Genomic DNA, 27,072 nt, shown 5'->3' with positions numbered 1-27,072 from the left:
GCCCACTCAGGAGGCCCCTAGTACATCTAGCGCGCCAATACTCCTTACTATGCAACAATTAACGGCTGTAATGGATAATTCTGTCAAAAACATTTTAGCCAAAATTAACCCTTGTCAGCGTAAGCGTGGCTGCTCTGTTTTAGTTACTGAAGAGCATGACGACGCTGATATTAATATCTCTGAAGGGCCCCTAACCCAATCTGAGGGGGCCAGGGAGGTTTTGTCTGAGGGAGAAATTACTGATTTAGGGAACATTTCTCAGCAGGCTGAATCTGATGTGATTACATTTAAATTTAAATTGGAACATCTCCGCATTTTGCTTAAGGAGGTATTATCCACTCTGGATGATTGTGAAAATTTAGTCATCCCAGAGAAACTATGTAAAATGGACAAGTTCCTAGAGGTGCCGGGGCTCCCAGAAGCTTTTCCTATACCCAAGCGGGTGGCGGACATTGTTAATAAAGAATGGGAAAGGCCCGGTATTCCTTTCGTCCCTCCCCCCATATTTAAAAAATTGTTTCCTATGGTCGACCCCAGAAAGGACTTATGGCAGTCAGTCCCCAAGGTCGAGGGAGCGGTTTCTACTTTAAACAAACGCACCACTATTCCCATAGAGGATAGTTGTGCTTTCAAAGATCCTATGGATAAAAAATTAGAAGGTTTGCTTAAAAAGATGTTTGTTCAGCAGGGTTACCTTCTACAACCCATTTCATGCATTGTCCCTGTCACTACTGCCGCATATTTCTGGTTTGATGAACTGCTTAAGGTGCTCGATAGTGACTCTCCTCCTTATGAGGAGATTATGGACAGAATCAATGCTCTCAAATTGGCTAATTCTTTCACTCTAGACGCCTCTTTGCAATTGGCTAAGTTAGCGGCTAAGAACTCTGGGTTTGCTATTGTGGCGCGCAGAGCGCTTTGGTTGAAATCTTGGTCGGCTGATGCGTCTTCCAAGAACAAGCTACTAAACATTCCTTTCAAGGGGAAAACGCTGTTTGGTCCTGACTTGAAAGAGATTATCTCTGATATCACTGGGGGTAAGGGCCACGCCCTTCCTCAGGATCGGCCCTTCAAGGCAAAAAATAGACCTAATTTTCGTCCCTTTCGTAAAAACGGACCAGCCCAAGGTGCTACGTCCTCTAAGCAAGAGGGTAATACTTCTCAGGCCAAGCCAGCTTGGAGACCAATGCAAGGCTGGAACAAGGGAAAGCAGGCCAAGAAACCTGCCACTGCTACCAAGACAGCATGAAATATTGGCCCCCGATCCGGGACCGGATCTGGTGGGGGGCAGACTCTCTCTCTTCGCTCAGGCTTGGGCAAGAGATGTTCTGGATCCTTGGGCGCTAGAAATAGTCTCCCAGGGTTATCTTCTGGAATTCAAGGGACTTCCCCCAAGGGGGAGGTTCCACAGGTCGCAGTTGTCTTCAGACCACATAAAAAGACAGGCGTTCTTACATTGTGTAGAAGACCTGTTAAAAATGGGAGTGATTCATCCTGTTCCATTAAGAGAACAAGGGATGGGGTTCTACTCCAATCTGTTCATAGTTCCCAAAAAAGAGGGAACGTTCAGACCAATCCTAGATCTCAAGATCTTAAACAAATTTCTCAAGGTCCCATCGTTCAAGATGGAAACCATTCGAACTATCCTTCCTTCCATCCAGGAAGGTCAATTCATGACCACGGTGGATTTAAAGGATGCGTATCTACATATTCCTATCCACAAGGAACATCATCGGTTCCTAAGGTTTGCATTCCTGGACAAACATTACCAGTTCGTGGCGCTTCCTTTCGGATTAGCCACTGCTCCAAGGATTTTCACAAAGGTACTAGGGTCCCTTCTAGCGGTGCTAAGACCAAGGGGCATTGCAGTAGTACCTTACCTGGACGACATTCTGATTCAAGCGTCGTCCCTTCCTCAAGCAAAGGCTCACACGGACATTGTCCTGGCCTTTCTCAGATCTCACGGCTGGAAAGTGAACGTGGAAAAGAGTTCTCTATCCCCGTCAACAAGGGTTCCCTTCTTGGGAACAATTATAGACTCCTTAGAAATGAGGATCTTTCTAACAGAGGCCAGAAAAACAAAGCTTCTGGACTCTTGTCGGATACTTCATTCCGTTCCTCTTCCTTCCATAGCTCAGTGCATGGAAGTGATCGGGTTGATGGTGGCGGCGATGGACATAGTTCCTTTTGCGCGCATTCATCTAAGACCATTACAACTGTGCATGCTCAGTCAGTGGAATGGGGACTATACAGACTTGTCTCCGAAGATACAAGTAAATCAGAGAACCAGAGACTCACTCCGTTGGTGGCTGTCCCTGGACAATCTGTCTCAAGGGATGATGTTCCACAGACCAGAGTGGGTCATTGTCACGACCGACGCCAGTCTGATAGGCTGGGGCGCGGTCTGGGGATCCCTGAAAGCTCAGGGTCTTTGGTCTCGGGAAGAATCTCTTCTACCGATAAATATTCTGGAACTGAGAGCGATATTCAATGCTCTCCAGGCCTGGCCCCAGCTTGCGAGGACCAGGTTCATACGGTTTCAATCAGACAACATGACGACTGTTGCGTACATCAACCATCAGGGGGGAACCAGGAGTTCCCTAGCGATGGAAGAAGTAACCAAAATTATTCTTTGGGCGGAGTCTCACTCCTGCCACCTGTCTGCTATCCACATCCAGGAGTGGAAAATTGGGCAGCGGATTTTCTGAGTCGGCAGACATTGCATCCGGGGGAGTGGGAACTCCATCCGGAAATCTTTGCCCAAGTCACTCACCTGTGGGGCATTCCAGACATGGATCTGATGGCCTCTCGTCAGAACTTCAAAGTTCCTTGCTACGGGGCCAGATCCAGGGATCCCAAGGCGGCTCTAGTGGATGCACTAGTAGCACCTTGGACCTTCAAACTAGCTTATGTGTTCCCGCCATTTCCTCTCATCCCCAGGCTGATAGCCAGGATCAAGCAGGAGAGGGCGTCGGTGATCTTGATAGCTCCTGCGTGGCCACGCAGGACTTGGTATGCAGATCTGGTGAATATGTCATCGGCTCCACCTTGGAAGCTACCTTTGAGACGAGACCTTCTTGTTCAGGGTCCGTTCGAACATCCGAATCTGGTTTCACTCCAGCTGACTGCTTGGAGATTGAACGCTTGATTTTATCGAAGCGAGGATTCTCAGATTCTGTTATCGATACTCTTGTTCAGGCCAGAAAGCCTGTGACTAGAAAGATTTACCATAAAATTTGGAAAAAATATATCTGTTGGTGTGAATCTAAAGGATTCCCTTGGGACAAGGTTAAGATTCCTAGGATTCTATCCTTCCTTCAAGAAGGATTGGAAAAAGGATTATCTGCAAGTTCCCTGAAGGGACAGATTTCTGCCTTGTCGGTATTACTTCACAAAAAGCTGGCAGCTGTGCCAGATGTTCAAGCCTTTGTTCAGGCTCTGGTTAGAATCAAGCCTGTTTACAAACCTTTGACTCCTCCTTGGAGTCTCAATTTAGTTCTTTCAGTTCTTCAGGGGGTTCCGTTTGAACCCTTACATTCCGTTGATATTAAGTTATTATCTTGGAAAGTTTTGTTTTTAGTTGCGATTTCTTCTGCTAGAAGAGTCTCAGAATTATCTGCTCTGCAGTGTTCTCCTCCTTATCTGGTGTTCCATGCAGATAAGGTGGTTTTACGTACTAAACCTGGTTTTCTTCCAAAAGTTGTTTCTAACAAAAACATTAACCAGGAGATTATCGTACCTTCTCTGTGTCCAAAACCAGTTTCAAAGAAGGAACGTTTGTTGCACAATTTGGATGTTGTTCGCGCTCTAAAATTCTATTTAGATGCTACAAAGGATTTTAGACAAACATCTTCCTTGTTTGTTGTTTATTCAGGTAAAAGGAGAGGTCAAAAAGCAACTTCTACCTCTCTCTCTTTTTGGATTAAAAGCATCATCAGATTGGCTTACGAGACTGCCGGACGGCAGCCTCCCGAAAGAATCACAGCTCATTCCACTAGGGCTGTGGCTTCCACATGGGCCTTCAAGAACGAGGCTTCTGTTGATCAGATATGTAGGGCAGCGACTTGGTCTTCACTGCACACTTTTACCAAATTTTACAAGTTTGATACTTTTGCTTCTTCTGAGGCTATTTTTGGGAGAAAGGTTTTGCAAGCCGTGGTGCCTTCCATTTAGGTGACCTGATTTGCTCCCTCCCTTCATCCGTGTCCTAAAGCTTTGGTATTGGTTCCCACAAGTAAGGATGACGCCGTGGACCGGACACACCTATGTTGGAGAAAACAGAATTTATGTTTACCTGATAAATTTCTTTCTCCAACGGTGTGTCCGGTCCACGGCCCGCCCTGGTTTTTTTAATCAGGTCTGATATTTTATTTTCTTTAACTACAGTCACCACGGTACCATATGGTTTCTCCTATGCAAATATTCCTCCTTAACGTCGGTCGAATGACTGGGGTAGGCGGAGCCTAGGAGGGATCATGTGACCAGCTTTGCTGGGCTCTTTGCCATTTCCTGTTGGGGAAGAGAATATCACACAAGTAAGGATGACGCCGTGGACCGGACACACCGTTGGAGAAAGAAATTTATCAGGTAAACATAAATTCTGTTATACTAAATAAAAAGGTTAAAAAATACACAGAAATCCTAAGCTTCCAATTTAACATGAAATATTTGTGGAGCCTTCCGAATATTCCTATTAGATGATATTATTTGATTTAAAGGGACATTAAACAGTTTATAATACACACAGCCGTTGACTGGACACTCTAGTGACCTATTTATAACTGTCCCTAATTGGCCACAGCAGAGAATGTAACCTAAGTTACAACATGGCAGCTCCCATTGTTTTATAGACACTAAAACTTTACACTTATTTTGTCAATATTGAAACAGCTAATGAAACTTTAAAAAATACATCTACATGTTATTACCAGACTAATCTTTTCTTTGAATGCATCATTCTATCTACCATTTATTTAGTGTTTAATGTCTCTTTAACAGTATAATGCAGTCTGCCTGTGTTTCAATCACACACTATTTTATACACAATCCAGGTTACATGACCTCCCTCCAGGGGGTAATTAAATACTGCTCAGCTTACATTGATCATGTTTGCTATTTGGATGGCCAATATCAGGCCTAGGGAACCCGACTAATACCCAGTGTGCCTGCTACATGAAAATGATGGCATATAATTTTTCATGACTGTAATAGAAACCCATAGACACTAAACACCCTACACCTTAGTTTAAGTGGCTGCCATTTCCCATGTAGCCTGTTGGCACTTATCCTTACCCAGGCGTGTTTGGACTTGTTTTTACCCCCATTTTCATCAGCAACTAAAATATCCCCCATGGGCATACTGAAGATGTTTTCTGGGAACAGTTATGGGCATAATGCATATTACTGAATATTGTGAATAGTGAGTTTTGGCCTTTAGCAGGGGATCATCCTTACAAACAAGTCCCCTCACATGCGACGTGTTTCTCAGCTTGATATTGAAGTCTGTCCATCCAACCTAAGAGTAAAACTTTCATTTTGTATGGGCCAACAAAGCTAATAGTTTCCATTTTCCCTCTAGAAGAAAAAAAAAAAAGATGGTCATACATATGTAATATAAACATGCCATCTCTTTAACCCCTTTACGCCGTTAGGATGTTCCACGGTATCCTAACAGTGCTAGGCTTTAATGCTGTTAGGTCGGAATGGAACGTCCTACCTTATACAGCGTCCTTGGCTTCCCCCTTTAAAGACTTCAAGAATCGGCCTGGGGGGGCGTGCCTAGCAGTATATGCAGTCCAACATGATTCTATCCTGGGCGTGAAATCACATGATCACATGAACGATCGAGTGATTTCATTTTTACTAATAGTGTTTACATAGGTATTGCACCAGCATGAAGGGGTTAAGGGACATGATGATGATATTAATAATAAAAATCAATATCTGTAAAATTTGAAAGTTAATGGGCCTGATTTGTTTTTGAACCACAGTTGCTTTGCGAACACCATACACTATGGGCTAGATTATAAGTGGAGCGCAAAATATTATTCTGCGAAAGCGATACTTGCGCTCCACTTAGTAATACCAGCGCACACAAATGTGTGCTGGTAATAAGTTAGGTGCAATGTGAACGTGCAATCAGAAAAAGAGTTCAGGAGCCGCAATAAAAATGATTTTCAGCTTTATTCCATAAAACAGATGTGATACAAAAAGACAGAAGACATGCCCTTTAGTGTGAAGATCAGCTTACGCATTTCAGCATATTTGCCGTACTCATAGCTTTTGCACATTGCACGGAAGCTTTTCACTCACGAGAGCTCGCTTCCATAGGCTCCAATGGGAGCCTCGTTCTCATGCCATGAGACACGGCATGAGAACTATGCAGTGAAGGGAGTAAGTTGCACAGCGATGGGCAGCAGATTGTAAATATATTTATATGACTATGTATACACATATTAACACATAATAATATATGTATATAAGCATATACATATATATACAGGGAACACACAGTTCCCATAGACCTATGTAAAGGCACTTTTTTTTCCCTCTAACACCCCGCACCCGCCAAATGTAACCCCTTATAACTGCTTTTTTGCAGTTTTTCTTTTTTTAAATAAAAAAAAATTATATTCTTTATTTTGGGGGCAATTGAGGGTTATTTTGAAATTAATTTACTGAGCTAGTTATTCATTGCACGCCAAATTTGACTATTTACGGGCAAGCGCTAAATTAGTGATCCACTTGTAATCTAGCCCTATATGTTTCTAAACAGACCGTAACATCTGTTGTATGTATGCAATATAAAAGTAAAAAATTATAAAGTTAAAATTAAACTTACATGATTCAGAGAAAGTGTGTGATTTTAAGACCATTTTAAATTCACTTCTATTTTCAAATGTGCTTCGTTCTCTTGGTATCCCTTGTTGAAAAAGAATACGCACATATCCCACACTAGAGGGAGCCAGCTGCTGATTGGTGCCTGCACACATTTGTCTCTTGTGATTGGCTAACTAGATGATTTCAGCTAGCTGCCAATAGTGCAATACTGTTCCTTCAGCAAAGGATAACAAGAGAATAAAGCAAACTTGATAATAGAAGTAAATTGGAAAGTTGTTTAAAATTGTATGTTCTCTATCTATCTTTTCTAGCTTTTGTTCTGTCACAGCTGAGTGCATCTCTCTCTCTCTCTTTTTATACTCTTCTATCTGAATCATGAAAGAAAATTTTGTCCCTTATGTTATATGTCCTATCAGGATCAAATTTTGTGTGGTGTTTTTTTTTTTTTTTTTTTTTTTTTGTATTTTAGCTTGCTAATTTATCACAATTGTCCATATGCCAATTTCTATTTTGTAAATAACAAAATGTAAATGTATGCAGAAAAATAAGCATCTCTACATGCTAATGCACAAAATACTCGTTGTTCCTGTCTAGACAGTGCGCTCCTAATCTTTCATTATCTTCTGCTGCGCGGTTTGCTTAGAGCTATTCTCCCGACCCATTTGTTTTAATACGTCTGGGGAAAAAAGCCGTGGTTCTCCCAGTCTATCTTTTTTTATGTTTCAAATCATGACATCATCATCACACTATGACTAGAAAAATCCCTGAAATTTCCACTATTTTACTACATTCCTACCAGTGGTTAGTTATACCTCCCCCAAGCTTGTGTATCTGGTGATCTCCTGGCTCATTTCCAGCCTTTCCATCTCTTATCGCTAATCAGACACTGACTTTACGCTTACCATTTCTTCTGTCTCTGTGTTTGCCCAGATGCCAAATAATGTCTGCCAGCAGCTCTGTAGGAGAATAATTGCCTAATTAAAATACTTCATTTTATGTTTGTTATTATTACTGGACAGTATTAATACCGATTTATGTTACGCTAATACTGTAAATCAATGCGTGTTCTGTGCAGTATTTAATTTAGCTTAAACAAAAGCTAGAACTCTTAATTGGCATTCTTAAACCATCTCTCATCACAATCAGGTTTGTACAGTGTCAGTGTGAGATTTAGGCTCTACATATTTATTATGTTACGTTAATATGGGGACCGCTGCACAGATTAGTAGTTGGTTTTTAACCCTTTTATTATTAATTATTTGTGAAACAATCTGATTTATTAAGGATTAAAATAATATACAAGTTTAAAAATAAAAAAAACAAAAATATTCATCTAAAGGTCGCCCGAAAAGCCTACTTTATTGCCTTTGTTGTGGCTTATTAGGGGCAGATATAAACCAGCTTCTGTCCTCATTACTTTACTGTTTAGAGTGTTGCAATGTGTGTATTTTGATGTCTGCACTCTAGGCATTTCTAGGGAGAGCAAGAAAAACAACGTTTTTAGAGATGAATTACAGATAAAGTATGCAAAATAAATTAATAATACTAAATAGACATAGCTAAACATTTTATGGAGAAGAACATGTTGCTTTTGTAAATAAATAAGTAAAATAGCAAAAACTATGTGGGCAAGCTATGCTGCAAATCAGAAAGCTAGGTTACAGATTTAAGACAAAGCACAAGTTTTACACAAAAATCAAAAGCCCCTTAACATTTTGGTTTTAATCTCTATTGACTGTAAATAATATTAATATCAGGAAGCATTTTAAACATCCCCCCATAAAGAATAATGTGTTGATATAGTGTTGGTATATGATACTTTATAATGCACTATTCACTCTCTTTATGTGTAACGCTGAAGCTGGCTTGTTTCTTAACCCCTTAAGGACCACAGCACTTTAACATTTTCTGACCATTTGGGACCAAGGCTATTTTAACATTTCTGCAGTGTGTGTGTTTAGCTGTAATTTTCCTCTTACTCATTTACTATACCCACAAATATACAGTTTTTCTCGCCATTTAATGGAATTTAATTTTATTATTTTCATCATATCTTATAATTTACTATAAAAAATAAATAAAATATGATGAAAAAAAAAAGACTTTTCTAACTTTGACCCCCAAAATCTGTTGCATATCTACAACCATAGTTACTGTAAAATGTGTATATAGGAGCACCTCCAGGCTAAGGTATATCACAGGGCTTAAATATGGTCAATGGGTGATCGGGAGGAACAGCTAAAACAGCTAAAACATTTCAGAACAAATACTTTGTTAAAATCGTTTTTAATCAATATGGGTAATGACCAAGCATCTTATATGTGCCAATGATGTCACAATGTAGATAATACAGTAGAATTGTATATAACACAAAAAAGAAGAAGGCGCCAACATAGTGTGAATCAGTATTGAAAGTTGTTCACTCCCCACACATTAATCGTACTTACAAGAAGTAAGGCACTTGAGAAGTGCTACAACGGCTTTCTGGAACATTAACAGCTGTCCAGGTAGCTGCTCTCTCGTAATGAAAGTGATTTCCTTGATGCCGTATGTGATATGCAAATATCCTGCAGCTATGACCCCTCTTGCAGTATTACTCTCTCTCGTAGTGTCTGCCTTAGGAGAAATGCCCAAACCAGGTGGGCTAGCAGAGGGCTAGTAAACAATTGATACAACAATCAGACCCAAAATCCTGGTGTGTGATCACAACAGTCCAAAGTTCAAATGATGAAGATATGGCAGCAAAAACTTCTTCCAAAGGTTGAAGGCAATTCAAACAAAGCAAATCAGCCTTTCGGTCCAGAACTGAAGAGGACTCAGATCATCCAACCAAACGGCCAATGTTAGAAGCAATGCTGCAGCCTGGATCCACTGCAGATTCCCTAGCTGGGGCAAAAACTGTTTTGCTTTATCCAAATCCTGTAAGGAAAATTTGGGGTTACATGTCCTTTTAAAGGGACATTGTACACTAGATTTTTCATAAATGTTTTGTAGATGATCCATTTATATAGCCCATCTGGATATGTGTTTTCATAACAATGTATAGTTTTTCTTAATTTTTTTTAAGAACATTAGGCTCCTAACCAAGCCCCACAGTGGCAGATGTATACACGCGTTTATAGACTACTGCTGGCTCCTGTTTGTTATCTGTCATTTCATATTTGGGGGAGGGGGGAGTGCCTGCTATTCTTGTTTTCCCAGCCCCTTTCACTTGGTGTCCCAGCCTAACCTCATTAACAGTGCTAAACTGGGAGCTTCTAAGTAAGTTTTTAAAAGGTTTTATACTGGATTTTTAGATCAGTATCTGTGCATATTCTTCTTGATAGTAGTGTCTATTACATGCAGTTATATAAAATTGGTTTACACTGTCCCTTTAAGTAAGCTCACTGGGACGATAACCATAGATCTTATAATTTCCAAAGTATATGTTCCTTTTGTATTGTAGTAATATATTCTATAAAATACTTACAATTAAAAATATTTTTTTAATTAAAGGGACCGTGAACCCCAAAATGTTCTTTAGTGATTCAGATAGAACATACAATTTTAATCAACTTTACAATTTACTTCTATTATCAAATTTTCTTTCTTTTTTTCGGGTTATCCTTTGCTAAATGAACATTGGCAGCTAGCTAAATACATCTAGTTATCCAATCACAAGAGAGGAATGTGTGCAGGCACCAATCAGAAGTTATCCCCCATTTGTGTTTGATATGTGCGTATTCTTTCAAAGCACATTGGAAAATAGAAGTGAATTTAAAAGTGCCTTAACATTACATGCTCTATATGAATCATGCAAGTTTAATTTTGGCTTTCCTATCCCTTTAAATTGATATTAAAACTAACAGGAAATGTGCGTTTGTGCCCAACTGATACCCCATGATCAATTGCTTATTGGTAAATAAAGACTGCTTATACAACTATGTTGTTGGCCAAACTTCCGCAGACACAAAAAAAGACCAAAAGATGAAGATGTTATAGTAAATACACCAACATGTTTGTTGAAAAAAATGATCTACCTCAGTGTTTTTTTTGTTTTGTTTTTGTTTCTTAAATTGGAGTATTTTTAATCTGAATTAGAATCGCCCCAACTGATGTACAAACCACACTAAATTATTAATTCCCTTATTCATAATAACAACTGAGCCATTTTGTTGCTGTGACTTCTCGCTTCATGTCCTTGTGAAACGCTGCAATAGTTGTTAATTACAAATATAGCTCAAACACTGAAGTTTACTACTTACATTACAGCATGTGAGTCGCATCCTTGATGTAGTGTGAGTTTTATTAAGGTCTAGAAGTAGTGGTAAAATCATTTTAATTTAAACATATCATGTTGGTTTACATAGCAGTTATAAGCGTTAGGAACTGGTAGTAACATCAGGAGATAGTTTCATTATACTACTGCCTTTACTTATTATAAGCAGAGATGGGTTCTAGGTGGGGGGCGTGCTGAAGACACAGGAAAACAAAAAGATGGGGAATGGGGTGGGGGGCCGGGAGGCTAAATGCGGTCGGTTTAACAGGGAGAAAATTTTTCTTATGGAGGCATCTTAAAAGGGCATAAACACCTCTTGCTTTTGAGTAAAAATTGTGCTTTGTCCTGTGCTCCCTGAAAATGCCAAATAGCAAATTATATAACCAGCAAATTCTGGAAGCCAAATAAGTGGTTTAGGCATTTTGCAGCATTTTGGAAACCATGGTAACAGAGTTTGAGTTTTGGCTTCTCTATACACAACTTTTACACAAAACAAGGTCTCTTTAAATACTCTACACTAGTCAATATTATAGAAGCAGGGACTTTTTACATGGTGAGTTTTGTGTCCCTTTAAGTGTGATTTATGTCCACTATTATTATTTATACATATTTATTGTTTCTTATTGTTTTGTCTGTGTTTTTTTTAAAGCCCATGTGGAAAATGAAGAACAATACACCCAAGCACTGGAGAAATTTGGAGGGAATTGCGTCTGCAGAGATGACCCCGACTTAGGCACTGCGTTCCTGAAATTTTCGGTCTTTACAAAGGAGCTGACTGCTCTTTTCAAAAACCTGGTAAGAAATATCTTCTTCATTATGCACAGTTTGGGCTTTACAAAAATCTGTAATTCTAAGTAGAGGTTTTTTTTTCTTACAGTTAGGTTCTAACCTATACACAGTTTCCAGGATGTTTATAACTTTTGTTTTTATTTCATTTTATAAATAAAGCCTAAAGAAGATTATATGGTAAAACCTCTAAAATAGACATATACTGTACATAGTGATTAACTTGTGACTTTTGGCTGCTCCCACTTTTTGTCTGGTGGTTGATGTTGGAAATGTTGCTGCTATATTAGGTCCCGGTCTGCTTTGGTCTAGTAGGGGCAATTGTTCAAATTAACATTTGCTTATTTGATGCCCCGTGGTGTTGTAGCTCCCTATAAAGATGCAACTGAGGGTGTTTTTTTGTTTAGTTTTTTTTTAGCTAAAACAGATCTTTGTTTTATTTGGTACAAAATTGGACATTCTTTCTGTTCTAGAGAATAGGACTACTTGTTCGCCCTGTGTTTCCAGTTCGAAGTCACTGTCTTCATATTATCATCTTATTAGTCCTTTGTTTGACGTTTATATCGACTTATTGAAATATGTGTATATTTGTGTTCTGGATTTGAGTGGATTTAAGTGACAGAATTTTTTATTTTTTTTAACAATGTGTTCCTCAGACTGTATAAAAAGACAAGAGTAATGTGTTGTTGTCTATATGGTTTTGAACATTCCAGCTTATTTTTTCTCCTCTTGAGAATGGAATTTTCTTGTTCAGTTTTTTAATGAGAATAAAATGCAAAGCATAAATGTAGTTCCAAGATCAAATTTGACGATAGCTCATTAGAGGCTAATAGCTGATTCTGTTCGAGTATTTTGTTTGTACCTGCCCGGTGCTGTTCATCATTACAGGTTTTTGCTGACTTGTAAGAAAAGCTAAATTATTTTGTGATAAAATTACAAATGGGCACCTTTTAATAGCTAACTAGCCTGACTGTCTGACCAAGAGACCATAGTGCTCTTAAAGATGGCAGCTGTTTTCCCTCTTAGCTATTTAAAGGATTCCAAAAGTTTAAATTTTTGCATAAAATAAATAATAACAAACAAATCTACACAATTCAAATATCAAAGCTTACCCACTTTGACCTTCAAACGAGCGTTATAATCGTTTTAAAACTATATATATTATTTTGACAAAAACGTCATCGAAGCCAAACCCCCTTTTATGCTGCCTTCAATACAAAATTATGTCTCTGATAACAATGCGTTTTCGTGCATATCATTATTGCATTGTTTCGTCACCCGCCGCATGCACAATACAATCCGTTGGTTTGCGCATGCGCAGATTGCCGCTTTGATTCTTCCGTAAACCGAATGAAGTTACTGGCACAACGCATGCGCTATACAAAATCCTATCGATTGAATTAATGTGCAAGTCAAATATTATTATCAAAGATGGATAGAAATTTAAGATAAGTTTTTTCAATCGTTTAGTGTCTCTTTAACCTCTTATCACAGCATTCTTTGTGTTATTTTTCACAGAAGAATTTCTTTTCTTCTAATTCAGTATGTAACACAGTATTCCCATTCGTTACCTTATTTATTTTTAAGAACTGACTGTTTATAGTACAGAAATATAAAGGTATTTAAATAGTTTTCTTTCTATTTAATATAATTAATAGTGGTGTTTTTTTTACAACTTCCTAACTTCACTGTTAAAGGGATATTAAAAGTCCATTATAGTGCAAAAATGACATGCTATGATCAGTTAGCGTGTGCAAGCCTATGTGCTTAAACTCCACCCCACAAAGGAGTGAAACACATAGTTAAAGTGCCGCTCGGTAGTCACAGAGAACTGCTGGTTCCAAGCAGGAATAGCTGGTGAACCGATCAACAACGTTAATCACGCACCTGGGTCATGTGACTAATGCTGCTTTTCCCATATTCCATAGATATACTGGAAAGTAATTACTGTTACGTAGGTTTCCTCCAAAATGATGCAAAGTGCACAGATCAGTTAAAAAAATACAGTTATTGCATAGAGAAACGGGCAAACTATTCTACCACTAACACTAATTAAAACCCTGGTGTGTGTAATTATCATATTTCCGTTAAATGGTGCCAAAGTAATTTTACAATAAAATAACATTTCTCCAACATAGGTGTGTCCGGTCCACGGCGTCATCCTTACTTGTGGGATATTCTCTTCCCCAACAGGAAATGGCAAAGAGCCCAGCAAAGCTGGTCACATGATCCCTCCTAGGCTCCGCCTACCCCAGTCATTTTCTTTGCCGTTGTACAGGCAACATCTCCACGGAGATGGCTTAGAGTTTTTTAGTGTTTAACTGTAGTTTTTATTATTCAATCAAGAGTTTGTTATTTTAAAATAGTGCTGGTATGTACTATTTACTCAGAAACAGAAAAGAGATGAAGATTTCTGTTTGTATGAGGAAAATGATTTTAGCAACCGTTACTAAAATCCATGGCTGTTCCACACAGGACTGTTGAGAGGAATTAACTTCAGTTGGGGGAACAGTGAGCAGTCTCTTGCTGCTTGAGGTATGACACATTCTAACAAGACGATGTAATGCTGGAAGCTGTCATTTTCCCTATGGGATCCGGTAAGCCATGTTTATTAAGATTGTAAATAAGGGCTTCACAAGGGCTTATTAAGACTGTAGACTTTTTCTGGGCTAAATCGATTCATTATTAACACATATTTAGCCTTGAGGAATCATTTAATCTGGGTATTTTGATAAGTTTATATCGGCAGGCACTTTTTTAGACACCTTTCTCTTTAGGGGCTTTCCCAAATCATAGGCAGAGCCTCATTTTCGCGCCGGTGTTGCGCACTTGTTTTTGTGAGGCATGACATGCAGTCGCATGTGTGAGGAGCTCTGATACATAGAAAAGACTTTCTGAAGGCGTCATTTGGTATCGTATTCCCCTTTGGGCTTGGTTGGGTCTCAGCAAAGCAGACACCAGGGACTGTAAAGGGGTTAGAGTTAAAAACGGCTCCGGTTCCGTTATTTTAAGGGTTAAAGCTTCCAAATTTGGGGTGCAATACTTTTAAGGCTTTAAGACACTGTGGTGAAATTTTGGTGAATTTTGAACAATTCCTTCATATTTTTTCGCAATTGCAGTAATAAAGTGTGTTCAGTTTAAAATTTAAAGTGACAGTAACGGTTTTATTTTAAAACGTTTTTTGTACTTTGTTATCAAGTTTATGCCTGTTTAACATGTCTGAACTACCAGATAGACTGTGTTCTGAATGTGGGGAAGCCAGAGTTCCTTCTCATTTAAATAAATGTGATTTATGTGACAATGACAATGATGCCCAAGATGATTCCTCAAGTGAGGGGAGTAAGCATGGTACTGCATCATTCCCTCCTTCGTCTACACGAGTCTTGCCCACTCAGGAGGCCCCTAGTACATCTAGCGCGCCAATACTCCTTACTATGCAACAATTAACGGCTGTAATGGATAATTCTGTCAAAAACATTTTAGCCAAAATGCACACTTATCAGCGTAAGCGCGACTGCTCTGTTTTAGATACTGAAGAGCATGACGACGCTGATAATAATGGTTCTGAAGGGCCCCTAAACCAGTCTGATGGGGCCAGGGAGGTTTTGTCTGAGGGAGAAATTACTGATTCAGGGAACATTTCTCAACAAGCTGAACCTGATGTGATTACGTTTAAATTTAAGTTGGAACATCTCCGCATTCTGCTTAAGGAGGTATTATCCACTCTGGATGATTGTGACAAGTTGGTCATCCCAGAGAAACTATGTAAAATGGACAAGTTCCTAGAGGTCCCGGGGCTCCCAGAAGCTTTTCCTATACCCAAGCGGGTGGCGGACATTGTAAATAAAGAATGGGAAAGGCCCGGTATTCCTTTCGTCCCTCCCCCCATATTTAAAAAATTGTTTCCTATGGTCGACCCCAGAAAGGACTTATGGCAGACAGTCCCCAAGGTCGAGGGAGCGGTTTCCACTTTAAACAAACGCACCACTATACCCATAGAGGATAGTTGTGCTTTCAAAGATCCTATGGATAAAAAATTAGAAGGTTTGCTTAAAAAGATGTTTGTTCAGCAGGGTTACCTTCTACAACCAATTTCATGCATTGTCCCTGTCGCTACAGCCGCGTGTTTCTGGTTCGATGAGCTGGTAAAGACGGTCGATAGTGATTCTCCTCCTTATGAGGAGATTATGGACAGAATCAATGCTCTCAAATTGGCTAATTCTTTCACCCTAGACGCCACTTTGCAATTGGCTAGGTTAGCGGCTAAGAATTCTGGGTTTGCTATTGTGGCGCGCAGAGCGCTTTGGTTGAAATCTTGGTCAGCTGATGCGTCTTCCAAGAACAAGCTACTTAACATTCCTTTCAAGGGGAAAACGCTGTTTGGCCCTGACTTGAAAGAGATTATCTCTGATATCACTGGGGGTAAGGGCCATGCCCTTCCTCAGGATCGGCCTTTCAAGGCCAAAAATAAACCTAATTTTCGTCCCTTTCGTAGAAACGGACCAGCCCAAAGTGCTACGTCCTCTAAGCAAGAGGGTAATACTTCTCAAGCCAAGCCAGCTTGGAGACCAATGCAAGGCTGGAACAAGGGAAAGCAGGCCAAGAAACCTGCCACTGCTACCAAGACAGCATGAAATGTTGGCCCCCGATCCGGGACCGGATCTGGTGGGGGGCAGACTCTCTCTCTTCGCTCGGGCTTGGGCAAGAGATGTTCTGGATCCTTGGGCGCTAGAAATAGTCTCCCAAGGTTATCTTCTGGAATTCAAGGGGCTTCCCCCAAGGGGGAGGTTCCACAGGTCTCAGTTGTCTTCAGACCACATAAAAAGACAGGCATTCTTACGTTGTGTAGAAGACCTGTTAAAAATGGGAGTGATTCATCCTGTTCCATTAGGAGAACAAGGGATGGGGTTCTACTCCAATCTGTTCATAGTTCCCAAAAAAGAGGAAACGTTCAGACCAATCTTAGATCTCAAGATCTTAAACAAGTTTCTCAAGGTTCCATCGTTCAAAATGGAAACCATTCGAACAATTCTTCCTTCCATCCAGGAAGGTCAATTCATGACCACGGTGGATTTAAAGGATGCGTATCTACATATTCCTATCCACAAGGAACATCATCGGTTCCTAAGGTTCGCATTCCTGGACAAGCATTACCAGTTCGTGGCGCTTCCTTTCGGATTAGCCACTGCTCCAAGGATTTTCACAAAGGTACTAGGGTCCCTTCTAGCTGTGCTAAGACCAAGGGGCATTGCTGTAGTACCTTACTTGGACGACATTCTGATTCAAGCGTCGTCCCTTCCTCAAGCAAAGGCTCACACGGACATTGTCCTGGCCTTTCTCAGATCTCACGGATGGAAAGTGAACGTGGAAAAGAGTTCTCTATCTCCGTCAACAAGGGTTCCCTTCTTGGGGACAATAATAGACTCCTTAGAAATGAGGATTTTTCTGACAGAGGCCAGAAAAACAAAACTTCTAGACTCTTGTCGGATACTTCATTCCGTTCCTCTTCCTTCCATAGCGCAGTGCATGGAAGTGATAGGTTTGATGGTAGCGGCAATGGACATAGTTCCTTTTGCGCGCATTCATCTAAGACCATTACAACTGTGCATGCTCAGTCAGTGGAATGGGGACTATACAAACTTGTCTCCGAGGATACAAGTAAATCAGAGGACCAGAGACTCACTCCGTTGGTGGCTGTCCCTGGACAACCTGTCACAAGGGATGACCTTCCGCAGACCAGAGTGGGTCATTGTCACGACCGACGCCAGTCTGATGGGCTGGGGCGCGGTCTGGGGATCCCTGAAAGCTCAGGGTCTTTGGTCTCGGGAAGAATCTCTTCTACCGATAAATATTCTGGAACTGAGAGCGATATTCAATGCTCTCAAGGCTTGGCCTCAGCTAGCGAGGGCCAAGTTCATACGGTTTCAATCAGACAACATGACAACTGTTGCGTACATCAACCATCAGGGGGGAACAAGGAGTTCCCTGGCGATGGAAGAAGTGACCAAAATCATTCTATGGGCGGAGTCTCACTCCTGCCACCTGTCTGCTATCCACATCCCAGGAGTGGAAAATTGGGAAGCGGATTTTCTGAGTCGTCAGACATTGCATCCGGGGGAGTGGGAACTCCATCCGGAAATCTTTGCCCAAGTCACTCAACTGTGGGGCATTCCAGACATGGATCTGATGGCCTCTCGTCAGAACTTCAAAGTTCCTTGCTACGGGTCCAGATCCAGGGATCCCAAGGCGGCTCTAGTGGATGCACTAGTAGCACCTTGGACCTTCAAACTAGCTTATGTATTCCCGCCGTTTCCTCTCATCCCCAGGCTGGTAGCCAGGATCAATCAGGAAAGGGCGTCGGTGATCTTGATAGCTCCTGCGTGGCCACGCAGGACTTGGTATGCAGATCTGGTGAATATGTCATCGGCTCCACCATGGAAGCTACCTTTGAGACGAGACCTTCTTGTTCAAGGTCCGTTCGAACATCCGAATCTGGTCTCACTCCAGCTGACTGCTTGGAGATTGAACGCTTGATCTTATCGAAGCGAGGGTTCTCAGATTCTGTTATCGATACTCTTGTTCAGGCCAGAAAGCCTGTAACTAGAAAGATTTACCACAAAATTTGGAAAAAATATATCTGTTGGTGTGAATCTAAAGGATTCCCTTGGGACAAGGTTAAGATTCCTAAGATTCTATCCTTCCTTCAAGAAGGATTGGAAAAAGGATTATCTGCAAGTTCCCTGAAGGGACAGATTTCTGCCTTGTCTGTGTTACTTCACAAAAAGCTGGCAGCTGTGCCAGATGTTCAAGCCTTTGTTCAGGCTCTGGTTAGAATCAAGCCTGTTTACAAACCTTTGACTCCTCCTTGGAGTCTCAACTTAGTTCTTTCAGTTCTTCAGGGGGTTCCGTTTGAACCCTTACATTCCGTTGATATTAAGTTATTATCTTGGAAAGTTTTGTTTTTGGTTGCAATTTCTTCTGCTAGAAGAGTTTCAGAATTATCTGCTCTGCAGCGTTCTCCTCCTTATCTGGTGTTCCATGCAGATAAGGTGGTTTTACGTACTAAACCTGGTTTTCTTCCAAAAGTTGTTTCTAACAAAAACATTAACCAGGAGATTATCGTACCTTCTCTGTGTCCGAAACCAGTTTCGAAGAAGGAACGTTTGTTGCACAATTTGGATGTTGTTCGCGCTCTAAAATTCTATTTAGATGCTACAAAGGATTTTAGACAAACATCTTCCTTGTTTGTTGTTTATTCCGGTAAAAGGAGAGGTCAAAAAGCAACTTCTACCTCTCTCTCTTTTTGGATTAAAAGCATCATCAGATTGGCTTACGAGACTGCCGGACGGCAGCCTCCCGAAAGAATCACAGCTCATTCCACTAGGGCTGTGGCTTCCACATGGGCCTTCAAGAACGAGGCTTCTGTTGATCAGATATGTAGGGCAGCGACTTGGTCTTCACTGCACACTTTTACCAAATTTTACAAGTTTGATACTTTTGCTTCTTCTGAGGCTATTTTTGGGAGAAAGGTTTTGCAAGCCGTGGTGCCTTCCATCTAGGTGACCTGATTTGCTCCCTCCCATCATCCGTGTCCTAAAGCTTTGGTATTGGTTCCCACAAGTAAGGATGACGCCGTGGACCGGACACACCTATGTTGGAGAAAACAGAATTTATGTTTACCTGATAAATTACTTTCTCCAACGGTGTGTCCGGTCCACGGCCCGCCCTGGTTTTTTAATCAGGTCTGATAATTTATTTTCTTTAACTACAGTCACCACGGTTTCATATGGTTTCTCCTATGCAAATATTCCTCCTTAACGTCGGTCGAATGACTGGGGTAGGCGGAGCCTAGGAGGGATCATGTGACCAGCTTTGCTGGGCTCTTTGCCATTTCCTGTTGGGGAAGAGAATATCCCACAAGTAAGGATGACGCCGTGGACCGGACACACCGTTGGAGAAAGTAATTTATCAGGTAAACATAAATTCTGTTTTTTATTTACTTTAAAAAAATGACTCTGCATGTAGGTAATTTGCAATTCAGTTCTGATACGAACTGCACATATATTAAAAAAAAGAGTTTAATGGGGGCGGAGTTAACCGCTGAACTGAGCAGCAGCGCGAGTTGGGAGCTCCGTTAATGTCATCAGTTAAAGACATTTAATTAGTTAAAAGCTTGTCTAAAACAGTACCCAACTTATATCTAGGATTGCTGAATCCAGTCCTGTATCAGTCTAAGAACTTTGGCTGCAAAATTACACGGAGACCTGATCACCGATCCGGCGCAGTGAAACCGGTTGCTGTGGCGCTGGGAACCTACGGCAAAACATCCTCTACAGTCTCCCTAGCTTCGGAGGGTCGGGGCTCCGCTCCGAGGCACCGGGGGAACTTACTACAGCCAGGGGGAAGCGGAGCGACGGATCCCAGACTGAGACTTCTTGCAGGTAAAAGCCACCGCATTAGTGGAGACAGAGACAGCACCTTAAGCTACGGGGATAAAATCAGACCCCCTTGCATAGAGATCGAGAATCTCACTGAGTCACTGACCCTAACTAAGGCTGATACACTACTTACCGCGGTAAAGACTTTTTGCAGAGACGCCACAAAGTGGAGTGGCGTGAACGGCCGCCATCTTAGGCCCTTCCGGCTGGAGTGACAGTGAACGCTCCCTCTGGCCCTCAGGCTCCGATAATAGACTTCCATTCACTATACCCCAACAGGGCTACTACTGCATCACCCAATAAAGCCTGGCAAGGGGTTTACACTGGGAGTCCCTGCAGCATAACTACACCTAGTGCTATACAGGCTGATTCTGAGGAATCTCACGTCGGGAATAGGGTTTATTGTTCCCGGCCTAGCGGGAGGGACTCTTCCCCCTCGTCATTCATCACCCAGCTTGGGACTTCACTATCCACAGCCTTATTGACGGGGGGGACCCCCCATCCACCTTGTGCCTTTCTGGGTAGTGGCCCACTCCACCTTCCATAGGCCCCCAAGTGCCTTGCATTACCTACGTTTTTGCCTCATTTGTTAAATCAAACTACAGGGGAGGGACCCACACGCCTAAGTAGGGACTGCAACAAATGTAAAATTGAGTGAAAGAATTCACTTGCCATCCACCCCTACCTAATACTCAGTGAGTGCCTGTGACCACCACCCTGGGCCTATGCACCCTCTCTATCTAACTGCCCATCTCACTGGCCCATATTCCCACACCTGGCCTACAGTGACTAGAAGAGGATACCCTGGGTACTGGGGTGGCTCAGCCCCAGTTTTATCCCCACCCTGAAAGTTACATTTTACACAGCTGCCCTTAGTATCTTAGCACCTGAGGGACCCACAGAAAGTCTCAGGAATCTGCACTCACTGGTACTAATCTCCTGTCCCAGCCCAGCTCTGTTCCCTGGCCAAGGAACCTTATTGCACACATTTTCATACCACTGTGCTGCAACAGATCTAGAGAAACTTTTTGGCTCAGAACACTACTGGTATTTATTTACTAGAATCTTCAACACTGCATCATTATCAAAGGCACAACACTCAACACTTGTCCAAACATCAAAGACTGCCCAGTTGCAACCTAGATTGCCTTAGAGGTTACATATACCACTTAACCTGATCTCTCTCTTCCCCCTTTCCCCCCCGGCCCTTCTTGCCTGCGGGTCATACCCCTAGTGCCTTATCCTATATCATCCTGCAGGGGCAACCCCCCAGGAGAGAGAGCAGCCACCTAGAAGTATATATTGGGCAAGCTAACAGACTTTCCTATGCTACAGTAGAGACTTGGACCCCAAGAAACGCCTATAGTCTCCTCCTTTTTACCAAGGGGCCTTAAGACGCTTTAACATGTAAGCCCACTTACCAACGGCCCATACCCCCGCCAGCCCATGAGCACTTAACTAACATACCAAAGTAAGCGGATTCCCATTGAAAGAAGACAAAATAACAAAGGGGAGAAAAGTAAGACAGCTTAAGTCTATGCTAAGGGGCTCTGATCCAGGATGTCTCAGCTCCATAAAAGAAAACAAAAATCACACAATACTCCAAAGAGAACGGTCGCTGACCATTTCCAGCATCCAAACAGGATGGCACATACTAGATCTGAGGATGAGGGATCTGACACTGGGAGCCTCTCGGATACCCACCCTGGCAAAACATTAACAAAAAGGGCTTCCCGACTACCATCAATAGAAGGGGCCCCAAACAACTTAATGGACTCTATCACAACATTGCTAGCATCCCATCATGACTCCCTATCGAGGAAATTCGACAAGTCCCATGCTGACCTTAAAAAAGACATAGGCAGCATTGGGGAACGCACAGATGCACTTGAGCGCAGGCAGGAAGATCTGGCAGTGGATCATACGAACCTCCTCAGCTATTCTCAATGTTTGGCTGGCCAGATAACAGACCTAGAACTAAAATTGGCGGACCTGGAGGACAGGTCACGCCGTAATAACATACGAATTAAAGGGATCCCAGAGACTGTCTCACCCCAGGATCTAGATACATACCTGCAGGAACTATTTAAAGCGACACTGGGTCCCGACCTGGGCAATGAAACCCTTATTGACAGAGCGCACAGAGCGGTCAGACCTAGATCTGCAGACGAGGGGAAACCTCGTGATGTTATAGCCAAGCTTCACTATTACACATTTCGAGAAAAGATCATCAGAGCTCTTGTTAGAGAAAAGTCACTGCCAGACAAATATGCCGACTTGCAGATCTTCCCTGATCTCTCTCCACACACGCTTCAGCTCCGAAGGCATTATCAACCATACACCAAGATCCTCAGGGACAAAGGCCTTAAATACAGATGGGGCTACCCAGTGCGCTTGTTCATCACCAAAGATAGCCAACAATTCCTCGCTACAACGCCACAACAAGCCAGAGAACTCTTACAGAAATGGGAACTATTCCCGTCGGACCCGGAAGATCGAGAACCGGGCCCTACCAAGAGCAGTGGACTTAGGGCCTCTGCACCAACCTGGAGACCACTTCCACAACGACCAACATCTACTTCCAAAAGACCATTGGACTCCAGAGACTTACCCCTAGCTGAAGACACATAGGGAATCCGCTTACAGCCCTATGAACACAACTTGACATTTATGCAGAGGCGTTGGGTTTCTCCCACGTACATCCTCCAAGGGGGACTCAAGACCACAGATGAAGATGGGTGAGACTTTCAGATCCCTTGCCAACTTGAACTGCCTGATTTTGTATCTTCGTAAACTAGCAGTTTAATTGATAACTTTAATGTATACAGCAGTTTAGATACAGGTTGTCATTGTTTTTCTTGTTACCACCCTAACCATAGAATGTTAAATACACACACCAGTAGTGCCTAGTGTAGTCAGACTGGACTATTCTTCAACCTATCATGGACTGAATAGAAATTCTACTACAACATTACCGGACTGTGGGGTACCATGAGAAGGACCTGGGTAGCTGACTCTGTACTATACCTCCTGACCTTTTTCATGACTCCGCAACCAGTGAGCCCACGTTACCCTTGCCCCTACATGACAGTGTAGCAACATTTGACTGTCAAGGGTACTAGATTCACTATGGCTTCTCCAGGACAGCAAGGCCTGAGTAAATGACCCAGTCAATGCCGTATTATTGGCTCACCCTTCCTCCTTGACAGATCTAGTTCTAGCTGTAGACGGAAGGTCTCATACTATACTTGACACTACATTGGATATCCAGGGCGACCAAAACATACCGACTTTTTAACCCGGCCATGACTTACAGTCAGATGCTTATACAGTCCTGACTACCCGGCACTTAACACCTTCTGTCAAAGAACTGCTTGGTCTGATAGTGGAGAGCATTCCGCCTCTGGTTTGATTATAATTATATGTTCATGTTTATTAATGTTTGCTATGTTACATATTTATTCGCGTATGTTATGTAATATTCATGTTTGTATTGTGAAAGCAAAGCTGCTTTCTGGGTTTGGCGGGGATTATGGCCGATCTTTGCTAATCTCCGCCCCACAAAAATAGTTGTGTCCCCCTGAAAGACATCAGGGGAGACACTCATTGCAAAAGTGATTTTCTTGACACTTTTCTTCCTCATCACTCTCTCCTTAGAGTAATATTTAGGACGTTTGATCTTTCAATCATAACAGGCACCCCAGCTTGGTAGATTCCCGTGTCTGGCTCCTCGATAGTAAACTTTGTAACCGTCACATTTCATACGGACCTTATCCTCTACTTTGCCCACAGCTGATAGAAATAATGGCCCCAATTCGAATAGCTACCCTTAACGCACAAGGACTAAACTCCCCAACAAAGAGGATACTTTTGCTTAATTATATCCGTACCCATAGGGTCCATATCTTGTTTCTCCAGGAGACACACTGGTCAGGGGACTCTAACACCATTAGGAACTCACGATATTTCCCCATTTGCGAAATGGCTTCAAATACTGCAGGGAAGACCCGAGGGGTGGCAATCCTAATCAGTAGAGACAACCTACACACTAGAACATGTAGAGAAATATACTGAGGGTAGATTCCTTATACTAATTTGCACACTTAATGGCATACAATATACCCTCGCCTCAGTATATGCACCAAACGCAAAACAGATCCCCTTTGTAAGGCAGTTCCTCGCCAGGGTTGACCAACTCAAGAGAGGCCACCTAGTCATAGGAGGGGACTTTAATATGGTGTGGGACCCACGTAAGGATAAGAGATCCCTCCTCACCACTCACTCAGATAGAAATGTCTCGTCACTCTCCAATGCCTTCCGAAAACTTATGTTCCGGCATAACCTATACGATGCATGGAGATGCTTAGCCCCTACAAATACAGATTTCACACATTATTCCAAAGCCCACAACTCGTTCTCAAGGATCGACTATGTCATATGTGACTCTTGGTCCTTAGACAAGATGACAAACCCAACTGTTCAACCATGCACATAGTCGGATCACAACATGGTCTACCTAGACTTTTCCGAGCTACAGACCTCCACCAGCAGACCTCCCTGGAGACTTTCTGACCACCTATTGACTGAGAGAGAGATTCCATCACTTCTCAGGGAGATAACTGACTTTCTAACTCATAATGACACAGGCACCACTGACCTAGACATGGTTTGGGCAGCCCTTAAGGCGTTTCTGAGAGGGTACTTTATCAAGACGTTAGCCCATCACCGTAAATCAGGTAACCAATCTTTAGCCAAGCTCTATGGAGACCTCTATGCCCTAGAGACCACCAACAAATCATGCCCCGAACCCCTATTATCCCAACAGATAGGCCGCATTAGAGAAGAAATTGCCAGACGGGAAACTCTACGAGTGCAAGACAACTTACACAGACTTAAACAGTTATATTATTACAAGGGCAATAGAGCAGACAGGCTGCTAGCCAATAAGCTCAGAAAACGCACACAGCAGAGTAGGATAGCCTCTATCACCACCCAACAGGGTCCAGTCCACTCCCCTAAAGCAATAGGAGTGGCCTTCGCAGATTATTACTCCTCTCTCTCTATAATATCGCGTCGACGGAACAGATAAATGAAGCCACCCCGGATGACATCCGTCGGTTCTTGGGAGAACTGAATTTACCTACATTGGCAGATGATGCCAGAACTGCATTAACGCAGCAATTTACACTGGAAGAGGTCAGCATGGCTATAGCCGACTTGGCCTCCCACAAAGCCCCGGGACCAGATGGATTCACTGTCACCTTCTATCAGAACCTTAGTTCCATACTTTCTCCAATTCTACTCCGTCTCTTTAATAGAGTGGCCCAACGTGGTGAGTTCCTCCCGGAATTTCTGGAGGCCAACATCACCACAATCCATAAGGAGGGCAAAGATCCATCCCTATGCTCTAGCTACAGACCCATCTCGCTCATTAATGTTGACGCCAAGATCTATGCCAAGATTCTCGCCAACAGACTGAATGTACACCTCCAGTCACTCATACACTTAGACCAGGTGGGTTTTGTCCTTAATAGACAAGGTTCTGACAATACTCGCCGTCTCTTGAACATATATGCAGAGGTGGCAGATTTGGGCCTACCCATGCTCACTCTGTCACTCGACGCTGAAAAGGCGTTTGACAGAGTGAGGTGGGATTACTTAACCCAGACCATGGAGGCGTTTGGTATACCGGATGCATACTTCAGAGCCGCTATGGCACTTTATTCATGCCCCACTGCTGTGGTGATGGGTTTGGGTTTCTGTTCCCCCACAATACGGATAACGAACGGGACGAGACAGGGATGTCCCCTGTCCCCCTTGCTGTCCGTACTAGCAATCGAACCCCTAGGCGCAGCTATTAGGAAGTGCCCTGAAATACAGGGACTCCAGCTCCATGACACCATCCAGAAGCTGGCTCTGTTCGCGGACAATCTCACGGTCTTCCTCACGGATCCTTTGGATTCCCTCCCTCCATTGTTCCGCTTGTTGCAGAGATTTGGCGAACTTTCCTATTACAAAATAAACGTTAATAAAACTGAGGTGTACTCTCTTAACCTCCCCTTAGAAGAGGAGCACAGCATTCGACTTCTATATCCTTTTAATTGGTCCACTAAGGGGATTAGGCACCTAGGAGTGTTTCTCTCTCACTCTAAGCAGATCACCATTAGAGAAAATTATGAGAAACTGCTGAAGGAGATTACATTCAAATTGAATACTAATAGATATAGCGAGATCTCGTGGTTCGGTAGAGTGGCGGCCCTCAAAATGATGGTCCTACCTAGACTCACATACGCGTTTCGATGTATTCCCATCCCAATTCCGATCTCTCTGACTCGGAAGTTCCAGACTCTTTTTAATGCCTATACTTGGCGAGATAAAAGGCCTCGAGTCGCAGCCCATATACTACAAACGCCTGTAGATAAGGGTGGAGCAGGCCTCCCTAATGTGAGGAAATACCACGAGGCAGCAATGATCACCCACGCCTCAGCGTGGGGCAACGGCCTGCCTGCGACCAGATGGAGAGAGATAGAGCAGGCTTCCTTACCGGCGCTGGTAGAGTTGGAAGACCTTCTGTGGCTTCCGCCGCCTTGGCGGACAAAAATTCATATCTCTAATGGCATAGTCAAGGGGTGCCAGGAAGCCTGGTTGAAATTGAGACATAGCAGACTCATTGCCCCACACCCCTCGCCTACACATTCTATCCGGGGCCTCCTCCTGGGATTACCCGATATCCCTACCAGCTTGTGGTCT

At 42.6% G+C, this 27,072-nt stretch overlaps 1 protein-coding gene across 2 annotated transcripts in view; it reads left to right on the top strand.

The window, feature by feature from the left end:
- ASAP2 (ArfGAP with SH3 domain, ankyrin repeat and PH domain 2) overlaps nt 1-27,072 on the top strand; it is a 774,383-nt gene that overhangs the window by 241,378 nt on the left and 505,933 nt on the right. For both annotated transcript variants that reach the window (XM_053709709.1, XM_053709708.1), the window contains exon 3: nt 11,748-11,893. In XM_053709709.1, the coding sequence (XP_053565684.1) occupies nt 11,748-11,893 (146 nt within the window). The remainder of the gene's footprint in view (nt 1-11,747; nt 11,894-27,072) is intronic.

This window comes from Bombina bombina, chromosome 4 (assembly GCF_027579735.1).
Source record: "Bombina bombina isolate aBomBom1 chromosome 4, aBomBom1.pri, whole genome shotgun sequence".
NCBI lineage: Eukaryota > Metazoa > Chordata > Amphibia > Anura > Bombinatoridae > Bombina > Bombina bombina.
Note: the sequence above shows the minus strand (reverse complement) of the source record. Positions and strands in the feature narration are given on the sequence as shown.